The 11,875-nt window shown below is 49.9% G+C and overlaps 1 protein-coding gene across 1 annotated transcript in view; it reads right to left on the bottom strand.

Moving 5' to 3' along the window:
- The window catches only part of SUMF1 (sulfatase modifying factor 1), a 52,315-nt gene that overhangs the window by 20,157 nt on the left and 20,283 nt on the right, over window positions 1–11,875 (bottom strand). Inside the window, exon 6 of the mRNA XM_006897082.1 lies at window positions 9,904–10,017. Coding sequence (XP_006897144.1) covers window positions 9,904–10,017 — 114 coding nt within the window. The remainder of the gene's footprint in view (window positions 1–9,903; window positions 10,018–11,875) is intronic.

Below are 11,875 nucleotides of genomic sequence, written 5' to 3'. Positions count from 1 at the left end.
CCCAGCCCACTGCACGGTCACTGCGTCAGCCCAGCCAACTCTAAGTCACTGCATCAAGCCAGCCCACTGTACGGTCATTCCAGCCCACTGTGTATAGTCACCTCATCAGTCCAGCCCACTGTACGGTCACCACGTCAGTCCAGCCCACTGAGGGGCATCCTTTCTGTGACTGACCCTCCACCTTCCCCAGCAGGATGACCTTTTCCCAGGGCTGGCCCCTCCTAACAACATGTTATGTGTAACTCGGGTGGCCTTTTATTATCTGGTGGGCATTTCTTCCATGAATGCCGAGAGGAAGTCATCAGCCTAGATTTGTAAAGACCAACTTAGTGCAGCTAAATGAGCAAGAACAAGGTGCTTCCAGCATCAGAGACGGCGTCACGCACAGCACAGGAGGAAGTCCTGTGTTCACACCACACGAGGCCCAGGAGGAAGCCTGCTGGTCAGAGACGGTGTCACGCACAGCACAGGAGGAAGTCCTGTGTTCACACCACACAAGGCTCGGGTGGACATGCTGCCTCCACAGGAGAGTCTTCCATCGTGAGGACGTCTGGTAACTCAATGGCACAGGCAGCACCAGAGTGCTTGCTCTTCAGGAAGTTGTCCGCGAGAGGACACAGGCTCGCAGACGTCAGGGGTCTCAGGGACGAGCTGTCCATTACGGCAGAGGCCACATGGGTGTCAACCCTGTCCCTCCCCAGGGCGCTGCACTTGATCTTTGAGGCTTGACCCCTGCTGACAATCTTTCTCCTCCAGACAATCTGGATCAGAATCTGTGCCTCACAACTTTCAAACATAATAAAACACATTTTCAAACACGTTACTGATCATTTTGTCTACAAAAGATTGAAGCACCTCTTGCTAGTTAAATAAAATAGCTACATTTTACAAAACCATATGTATTAATTAGATTTTTTTTTCCGAATCTGATGTTACAGTAATAATCTTTGCATTATGGTACATTTTGATATAAATATTTTTATCAGATTAGATGTTTATTATGGAAATGATCATTAATTATCTTGGAAAATTTAGGTAATAAAGTTGAAAGAAGGAGGAAGAGAAGGAGGGAAGACTCTACAGCTTAACAAGATCCCCAGGGGATTCTGATTATACCTAAAAGCTGTTAAAATGTAGATTCCAATTCAGCCTGGCTGGGGTGAGAGGCAAATTCTCAGCAGGGGTTAGGGAGTGCAGCATCCACACCCCAGAAAAGGTTAAAGTCCAGGATTATTTATGCCCTGTTGTCTTTCTGCCTAGCAAGAGTCAAGAGTTGTAACCTTGTCTCTGGAGATAATTTTATAGTGAGACAGAAACAGTTATTTCCACAATCTTAGTAACAATAGCTGTAACAGTATTCATTCTTTTCAAGCCAACAGGAGTTTGGGTAATAGTACCAAACATGAGGCAGGATGCAGTGAGCTGAGCTCCATTTGTCTTTTCCGTCTCTTCCTATCTCTGAACAGTTCATCTCTCCTGACTGAAGAAACACAAGCCTGAAATCGCAAACAATGGCAGTGAGAGGTGAAGTCCATCTTCCAGGAACAAAACTCAAACATGAAGCCCTCTGCACCGAGTCAGCTCTCCTCACCACAGCCCTGCAGGACAGAGCAGACCAGAGGGCATCCAAGGCCACATCTGTATGGAACCAGACGCTACATCCTTGTCCCAAGCAGCAGCTCACGGGTTCAACCACCAGCTTTCCCGTTAGCAGCCAGGCACTTCCCCTGCACACCCAGCGTCCCTGCCTCCTGGGAGAGACGCATTGTCCCAGGTGTGACTCTGACTGTGTTCTGTTCCTTCCGTCACTTGATAGGCATGATTTACAACCACATTCCTCCATCCCAATTCCCTCTCCTGGCGTGCTCACTGAGTTAATGAAGTGGGTGGTGGAGCACAGGCTCAGCTTAGAAATGAGCGTGTGGTATCCATTGTTCTGCCAGGTCCAGACGAGAGCAGCGTGATGCCTTACAGGAGCGGACCAGGGCAGGCTGAGGCGAAGCCTGGCCAACACTGCACCAAGACATGTGTGGTGGGCTGCACGAGGAGTTGGAGGAGGAGGCAGGTGACCCCCCCCCCAGGAAGAGCCTGGACATCCAGTTCACTGCAGCACTATTCACGGTGTCCAAAGGCAAGACTTAACAACCAAGATGCCCATCCACACACGAATGGCTAAAGAAATGTACAAGCACACGGAACATACACACAATGGAATGGCACTCGCTCAGCACAAAAAGGTGTCTCTACACCCTTTACACGTGCAGCATGAGTGGAGCGAGTGAGCGAAATAGGACGATTACAGAAGAGCACATACTGTATGGATTTGCATATCAACACACAGAGAACAAAGCTTCTTAGCTGGGGGGGGGCGGGACAACAAAGAAGATGGATGAAAGGGGTGTTAATAGAGATGGGAAAGATCCCGGTGACTGAAGAGAGTAGACTGCAAAGCCAGTTATTGGAACTGCTGTCAATAAGCTGTAAACTCATAAAACATGAAACTGCCCACAGACACGTCTACAGTAGTGACAGAAAGAAGAGGAGGTGACAGGGCAGACAGTAACCATGTTTGTTGTTGTGCGCTGTCAGTGGCCTGCAGCTCCCAGCGCCTTGTGCATGGATGGCTCTCCTGAACCCCGTCCCAGCCTGAGCCAGCCAGTGTCAATCCGGCTCCTCGGGGCTCTTCCTCTCCGGCGCTGTCCCTCCACCCTACACCACACGGGATTTAGGGAGAATTTCCTCTTTGGAGGCTTGTTGTCCTTTACCATTGGGGAACTGACTCTCCAGCGGGCTTTCCAAGGCAGTTCAACTGCCTGGGACGAGACTGTCCACCTTTCTCCCTCGGAGCAGCTGCTGGGTTCAAACAGTGTGCCGTTAGGATGGCAGTGAAACCACCAGAGCTCAGAGGTTTCAGCTAAGCCTGGGTTTAGGGGGATAGTTTCTCGGGCCACCCCAGTAATGAACCTAAGAGCATGCTGGCACCCGGTCCACCTCCTAGTTCACTGTGCAGGGTCTGGGGTCTCTAACTGCTAGCAAGCAGGTACTCAAGGCCCAACCAGGACCTCCACTGACAGGACACCAGGAAGGAGGGTTTGGAGGGAGAGAACCGCAGATGTGTGGCAAGTGCCCCTCTGTCCTGAGCCGAGGACTGGTGGTGCCTGGTTACCACGACCTCACAGGTTCATCTAAGAGTCTGCAGACGAATTCTGATCAAAACGGGAAAATACAGAACAGAATCTCAAGTTCTCTTGGACTCCAGACTTCCTGGAGCCACCAAGATTGGACCAACGCCCAAAACTACTTCCCTGATTTAGTATTTAAACCTTAAACCAAAAATATCCCCTAAAGTCTCCCTAAAACAAACAGTCCTCCAGCTAACTAGTGGGAAGTCCTGGCATCCCACTCATCTAAGAACCCACACGGGACTAGACCTGAGGACAGTGGCAGCGGACACCTCAAAAACGGGGCTGCCTAGGGCTACAGAACCCCAAGTGTCACCAAAGGTGCTAACCGGTCAGGCGCTGGACACTCTGCTCCTCTGCTGGTGTCACTCTCAGTCCTTCTCAAGGACAAAGTCAACTTAGAATTCAGGCGTACGTATGTATGTACACACATGTATACATGTTATACACATGCTGATGCATCAAAACACCATGGAATGCGGCTGTCCTGACACGCGAGTCACCAACCTGGGTCACCATGAATCTATCCTATGGAACTGACTGATTTCTAAGATGTCAGCATTAGTGAAAGCTGACGGAGGTCGCTACAGTTGCTCTAGAATTTGGTTTTATTTGAAAATAAAATGTTAAAAAAAAATAATGCAAGTCAAAGTCCCACGTTGAATCATTCAACGACACAGACGCCCTCCGCGGGGTTGGCACGCCTGGCCCTTCTGGCACAGGCATCCTTGTGGACCGCCCATGTCCAGTCATTCAAAGACACAGATGTCCTCTGCAGGGTGGGCACACCTGGCCCTTCCAGCACTGGGCATGCATGCAGACCTCGGGCAGGGACTGGCAGAGGCCCCACCTCTATGACACACCAGGGCCAGGGGTGCAGGGACAAAGTCCCGACTCCACAGGTGTGAGCAACTACCAGGGAGGACAGGGGAGAGGGACCTGGTCAGTTTCTTACCAATGAAATCAAAGCTGTTCTGAGAAACAGAATGCATTTCCTAAAACGTGGATAGTGGAGCTCTGGTGGCCTGGTGGGTCAGGAGCTGTGCTGCTAACCCCACGGGTGTAGTCCCTCTGATGGTTCAAACCCACCAGCTGCCCTGAGGGAGAAAGGTCACCAGCTGCCCTGAGGGAGAAAGGTGGGCAATCTCTCGCTGTGTGACCGACACCCTCTGAAATCACCACCTGCCCAGACAGAAGCAGCAACGTGTGTATTCTGACTCAATGACAGTCAGGGTTGGTTTTTATTATACAGTCTCATCATACAACCCAGCACCCATGGATGAATCATGAACACGCTGTGGAGACTAAAACAAGTCAGAGGCAGAAGACCAAATACATTCCGATACCACTAACGTAAAATATCTCGGAAAGGCAAATCCACAGACAGGTTAATCCACAGTGGTCAGGAGCGGGGCGGGGGCAGAGGCAGGGTATGTTAGGGGTACAGAGTTTTCGTCAAGGGTGATATAAAAACAGTTACGTCTGAATGGTGACTGTGCCCAGCACCCCGGGTGTAGTTAACCCCGATCCACTGTGCAAGTCAGAGACGAGCGAGCTGAGCTGATGAGACCGAGTCATCCCAACAGAACTCGCTGGATGGGAGTGCAACTGTTCTGTAAACCCTTCACTGAAAACATAATAAAACACTGTATTCTGAAAAGAAAATGAAATGGCAAGGTTTTGTTATATAAATTTTATCACATAAAAAATGGTTCTGAAAATTGCACATTGGCAAAAACAAAACCAACAATCTCAGGTTTATCAAACACAGCATGCAACAGGGACAGCCATTGGGGGCGAACTGTTTTGGAAAGTTTTAATCCCTCCAAGAAGAAAGGACGGAGTCGCAGCGACCTGTGAACCACAGAGCTGACCTTGCCCATCGTACGTCATGCTCACCACCAGACCGCCTCATGTTTCTCCAAGCTGGTGGGTTTGGACAGCTGACCTGACGAGCACTGCAGTACTTAACGCTTCACTGCTTTGTTCCCACTGGAGTTAAGGGGCCAGGAAGAATGTGTACGTCTCTCATTGCGAGAGTAACCACGTAACAAGCCAACAGAAGGGGGAAGTAGGGAGAACAACAGGGTGTCAGAGCGCAGGCTGAACCTCCCTCTTCTTTGCTCCCCAAGGTCAGCAACCCAACACAGCAGCCACATATTCAAACCAGACAGCGGCAACCTGAGCCCAGAACAGTACAAACAAGGACAAAGCCTGTGACGCACAGAGGCACAAAGGACCTTCCTTCCCATTCAACATTGTCACACAAAGGCACGAAACAACGTCACCCCAGCATCGGACCAACGCCTGAGCACCAGGCTCTTCATGAGGCCCTGGCAAGAGACGGTCTGCCCAGGAAGGAAGGCCCATGAACCCCAACTTCCAAGAGAAGCAGGCATCAAGGGGCCAGGGGAGGCCGACACCCCACGAACCCCAACCTCCAGGAGAAAGAAGCAGGCACCAAGGGGCCAGGGGAGGCCGACACCCCACGAACCCCAACCTCCAGGAGAAAGAAGCAGGTATCAAGGGGCCAGGGGAGGCCAACACCCCACAAACCCCAACCTCCAGGAGAAGCAGGCGTCTGGGGGTCAGAGGAGGCCGACCCCCCACGAACCCCAACCTCCAGGAGAAGCAGGCGTCTGGGGGTCAGAGGAGGCCGACCTCCCACGAACCCCAACCTCCAGGAGAAGCAGGCATCAAAGGGCCAGGCAAGCCCGACACCCCATGAACCTCAACCTCCAGGAGAAGCAGGCGTCTGGGGGTCGGGAGGCTGACACCGCTGTGCGGAGCAACAATGGGAGGAGCAAGCTCGATGGGGCTCGTCTCCCCCAAAGCTCTGTTCACTAGACGGGGGCAGCTTGGAGGCTGAAAGCTGAACAGAAGTCCGGGTAGACTCTCAAGAGATGAAAATCGGGAGCTCAGGGTCTTCCAAGGAGGTGAAGATGATTTAAACTACACCCTGATTTTGCAGCTAAATCACAGTAACATGGATTAGTCCTCAGAGAACTGACACATGGCTTCAAACCGTCTCAATTCCTGACTGGACAGAACTAATGGAAAGAGGCAATGGTCCTGGCCGAGCATTTCCAGACGCAAAGCTAAATCCTTTCCAGAGAACAAACACACTGTCACTTTTTCACATGCTGCTCAATACTCAACCAAAATAACCAACTGGATGAGAAAACAAAAAATGTTTAACCAAAACCCAGGGACAACAATAGACAAGAGAAGCAAACCCACATGTACCAGACTGAAACTTTAAAACACAATGGCTGAGAACCCGCCACGGGGCGTCACGTCACGGTGACTGCTGTTAGGGACTGTCAGGTTCAGCATGACTCACAGCGACCCTGTGAACAAAGGACCTGACCCCTGTCCTATCCTGAGCTGTCCTCACACACCGACACACTCGAGCCCCCGGTTATCTGACCCCTGTCCTATCCTGAGCTGTCCTCACACTCCCTGACACACTCGAGCCCCTGGTTATCTGACTCCTGTTATCCTGAGCTGTCCTCACACACCCTGACACACTCGAGCCCCTGGTTATCTGACCCCTGTCCTATCCTGAGCTGTCCTCACACACCGTGACACACTCGAGCCCCTGGTTATCTGACCCCCTCCTTTTCTGCGCCATCCTCATAATCTCTGACACACTCGAGCCTAGAGCTGCAGTCACTGTGTCAATCCACCTGGTTGAGGGTCTTCCTCTCCTTCATCGTCCCTCCACCTTGCCAAGCATGAAGTCCCTCTCCAAGGAACAGACTCTCCTAGCAACATGTCCACAAGACAAAGCTTCTCCGGCCTTGCCACCAAGGAGCAATCTCGCTTCAGCTTCTCCAAGACAGACCTGTGGTTTTTGGCAGTGCGTGAGACATTCAGTGCCCTCCACCAACATTACGCTCAGAGGCATCAGCTTTTCTTCTGTCATCCTTGTTCACTGTCCAGCTTTCAGATGCATAGCTAGTGACTGAGAAGACTGTGGCCTCAATCAGGCATGCCTTAGTCCTCAAACTAACATCACTGCTCCTCAGTAATTTGGAGAGGTCCCTGACTACACACTTTCCCAGGGCAATACATCTCCTGACTCCTGGTTCCAAGAACACTGTGGATCCAAATTAAGTTGAAGCCTTTGATAGGTTCAGTCTCTTCTCCATCTACGACGATGCTGCCTATCCATTCAGTGGTTAGAATTTTTATTTTCTTGACACTGAGATACAACCCATATTAAAGGCTCCAGTGTTTGATTTTCTGCAGCTAATGTATCAAATCCTCCTCACTTTTACCGAGCAATGCTGTATCACGTAGGTTGATAAGCTTCCTCCAATCCTGATGCCACACTGTTTTTTATATATGGAGTGACCAGAATGGCTTAAATTTAAAAATCATTGGAAATATCAAGTGTTAGCAAAAACTGTTATTCTTTTTAAGAGAGGTAGCTAAAACAAACACAATAAACTGTGACTCTCTTGTATCTGAATGACTAGTATGTAACAAAAACTTCAAAGTGAATTCCGTGTGACAGGCAGGACAGAGAGAACTGCCCCGTGGGGATAACAAAGCTAAAATTGATACTGAACAGGCAGCCACATCTTTCACCTGAAGAATGGCTCGTGGGCTCAAACCGACACCTTTTGGCTAGCCGAGCACTTGCCACTGCGTCACCAGAGCTTCCTGGACGGCACACAGATGTATGACATACTATCTCAGGAACTTTTCTGTAGTGTTTCACAATTAAATGTTTAGAAAAGAAGAGAAGAGTGCAGCTACAGAGGTCAGCAGGGGGTAAATTAGTTTAGCTCTCAGGATTCATATTAAGAATTTGCACTTTATTCTTCAGACAACAAGAAGCCACTGGAGAGTTTGAAACAGGACTGGCGTCCTCACATGTGCTCCTTGGTGCACTGTGCCTGCAGGAAGGGAGGCGGCCAGGGCACTGATGTGATGACCTCAAAGACAGCCACCCTGGCCAGCCCACCAGCAGGAGGAGATGCAGGCAAGACCTGAATGATGATTACAGATTTTCCAGGGATTGGAGGTTAGTTCCTCAATCCACTGAATTTTGCCCCAGTCAGTTCAGGAAACAAATAAAGCCACTTTAACAAACAGAAACCTAAAATGAGGGCAACTTCATTCATGTCAAGGCCACCCCAGGCTAGAGGCTGGAACCATGAAAACAAGAAGAAATGGACTTTTTCTATAAATCCTGAGACAAAATGGAAGCAGATCTAAAACCAAAAGCTAACGAGAGCTCGGCTCCAGGGCAGATGGTCTCACAGACTCACCAGGCAGAACGCTGCAGCTTCGCCACCCTCCCCGAAGGTGCAGACGCCAGGATCCAAGCAGATTCAGACAAACGAGTTCTGATCCTGGCTTCACATGCAACAGCGACCGGGGCCAGTGAGAACATGGTCTCTAACACAAGCCCACCCAGAACCTCATCAGGCGACTCTCGTTTTGGAGAGGAGTCTGTCTTTGACCACCACTTCCATCACCCCTGCCAGAAAATCCAGGGAACACAAGAAAATGACAGTTTCTAAAGAACTCAGCTTTTTAATCTGTTCCAGAGAAAGAAGGTCTGTGCCTGGAGACTATTCCAAGCAGCTTCCATGCTGCTATTCTATGAGGGGAAACCCCACACACATCAAACAGAAATGCGCCCAACACTGAGGCATAGAATCTAAATCATAAAAACGTCAATTACGCTGCACTGTGTCCCCTCCACTGGAAAGAGACTGAAGAATGACTTTTCCCAACACCCTTCGTGCTTTTGAAAAGGTTAAGATTTCAAATTAAGTATCTCCAGTCTCTGTCTAGGTGGTTTTGGTCTAAATACATATTCCTGTATCTGAGTCATGAATACCTACTTTGCTCGATACAGGATTTCTACATGGTATTTCCCCCACAATCTAGTTACACAACACAAGCTCTTTGAGACGCTCTCTTCAGAGGTCCTGCACACATGAGCCCCGGCCTCTCATTTCCACCCATTCTGCTGGGGGCACGGGGTGCTGTATATCTGTCACAGGTTTGCAGGTAACACCTTTCCCAGTTCTGAACAGGTCAACTTAGACAAACACATTTAAGTCAGATTACTAAAATAGAAGTAAAAGATTTCACAATCTGATAGGCTCAAAAAATAACCATGAAGTGATTCTGCTTCCTGGCTCGGCATTTACACAGAAGTGTCCACAGTGACACTGTAAGAGGACCTCCCCGAGCCAACCTCGGCCCACAAGGCGCACGGCAAGGCCCACCGAGCAGCTTCCAATAGCCACACCACCACCTAACGAGTTCTCCGTGGTCATTTACACAGCCCACTCTGACCAAAGTAAGGAGGACGGAATTTCTGAAGCGGTTCCTGCTCGGTCCATCGTCGGCACTGCCCTGCAAACATTTCAGTCTGAAATAAGATAAATGTGCTTACTGTCATTTCGGGTGCATTTCTGGATTAATTTCAGAAGTTTGCAAATATCCTTCAGAAAGAAATTAAATGCTTTTAAAGAGCTACCCAGTAAATCAGCTTTCATCAATTCACAGTGGACACTTCCAACTGAGGATGCCTAGGCGGCCTGGCTACCCAGGAGCACCTTCGGGGCACACACCAAAGCACCCCACTTACACGGAGGCTCGGAAGGCACAGAGCTTGACCCACGAGGAAACAAGAGCTGAGGCCTCCCGGGAATGGATGTCCTCTCCGGACACACACCCGGCAGCCACTCACCGGGTTGAGCATTTCCTCAGCGGAATGCTGGACGGTCCACCAGTCTGAGGTCCACTCCCACACGTTGCCCACCATGTTGTACAAGCCGTAACCGTTGGGAGGAAAGGCGTCAACCTAAAAACAAACAGGACAGGCTCTGTCTCAACACTCAGCGTGCTTACAGAGTCTCCCTGGTGCAAAAATACACTAAGAGCTCTAACGTCAAAGTATGAACTCTCATTTTCACCAACAGTCAAAAGAGGATGTGGCCAATGTAAATGGAGAGGCATTCCCTTGGCTTTGGGCTCGAGAGGAGTTTATACATCAAAGGGGATTTGCATTCCATGTCAGGAAAGCCAAAGAATTCTTCATAATGAATTAAACCCAATTCTCACTCAAACCTGCATCTGACAGCACACAGTGGGAGGTGGGGTGGAGCTGTAACAGGACCACGTTTACACCCAGGACGAGTGCTGTCACCAGGCCTGAGCTCTGCTACCACAAGGCCTTCAGCATCGAGGGTCCCCAGCTCAGGGCTCCACCTCACCCTCTGTGCCTGATCGATTTGTCCTTAAACGAAAAGGGGGATTCCTTATCAAGCACTATGAAGTCTGCAGCAACCTGCAAGGCTCTTAAGTGAGCAACAACATCACATTTCAGAGGCAGGCAGAGAGTCTGCCACTAACACTGTCACCGACACAGAACCCACGTGTGAGGGGCTCTTAAACTGACTGAGAAGACAGAGATGCTTTCACACACGGGAAAGCAAGCAGTGTGGTTATTTACATGATTGAAAAGTTTCCCCTTAAGGACTTATGAAAATTCTCAAAACCAAAAGCAAACACTTTTTCTTATTTTTTACTAAAAAAAAAAATTCAAGTTACTGATGAAATTTCTAAAATCTTTGTGTAAATCTATGCTTTTTTCCCTATAGTAATAAAGGAGGGCTGAATAATAAGTAAAATACACATCACTTCTACTTCAGTCCAAGATTTCACATGTGTGTAAACTATGGATGCGTCTGACCTGGGGGAATTCAGAGCCCTCCACTGAAAGGAACAAGTCTAGAGGGGCTGGAAAGTGGAAGGATTCACATAATCCACGTTCATTATGGAAACAGCAGTGCCCTGGAACTCCATGCTAACAAGCGAGGACAGGAAGGGGATACCACCACAGCAGACCTCCAGACGAGTGAAGGGAAAGGCCACACCAAAGCCAAACCCAAGAGGAAAGAAGACAACCGAGAGGAGAGGAAGAAGTGCCCCGGGAGCAGACAAGAAGGCTCCATCTCTGGCTGAAGGTTCCTCCGTGAAGGGGCAGGTGGTCCTGGAGGCAGAGTGGACAAAGCTGAGACACAGTGAGAGGGACACGCCTCTCTCTGAAGAACCTGGGATGACCAGGAAGCAAGGGCAGGGGCATAACCATGAGCACAAGGACAAGGAGGCACTTGGCTTCAGGACTTCAGGGGAGCAAACTCCAACTCCTTCCCACAGTTCTAGAAGAGGCCAAGTCCAGGACATCCACATATCCCAGAGAGCTGGGCCCTCAGACCCTTTCATGTCCCAGAGAGCTGTCCCCTCAGGAACGTCTTTTCTACAGACTTTGCAGCCGCTGGTTTTTGGAGGCCGACTGTGGGGCCTTGGTTGGGAGAGGCCTCAGGTGGACCTGATTCTCTCACCTTTTGATCAGCAGCCCGAGTTAACCACCTGCATCACCCAAAGACTTCTTATGAAAACAATCGCAATCTAAAGATACTGGTTCAGTGAAGCCTCATCTCCAACACAGACTAAGGTGACCTCCCTCAAGGCCTCTCTTCTTGCCTTCTGACCTGATTTCTCAGAATGGCCCCTGGACACACTCCCCTCGGGGCATCCACTTCAAATTCCTCAGGCAGGTTCCGCTGAGGGTTTCCCAGGAGGCACCTGCTGAGCCCACAGACACATGGTGGGGGCTGAGCACCTGCAGAGCATCGACACCCACTGAACCGTGTGCC

The sequence above is a fragment of the Elephantulus edwardii genome, unplaced genomic scaffold, assembly GCF_000299155.1.
Source record: "Elephantulus edwardii isolate Elephantulus edwardi_28Jun2011 unplaced genomic scaffold, EleEdw1.0 scaffold00200, whole genome shotgun sequence".
Lineage (NCBI taxonomy): Eukaryota > Metazoa > Chordata > Mammalia > Macroscelidea > Macroscelididae > Elephantulus > Elephantulus edwardii.
The sequence above is the reverse complement of the archived record's forward strand: the minus strand, read 5'-3'. Positions and strand labels throughout refer to the sequence as shown.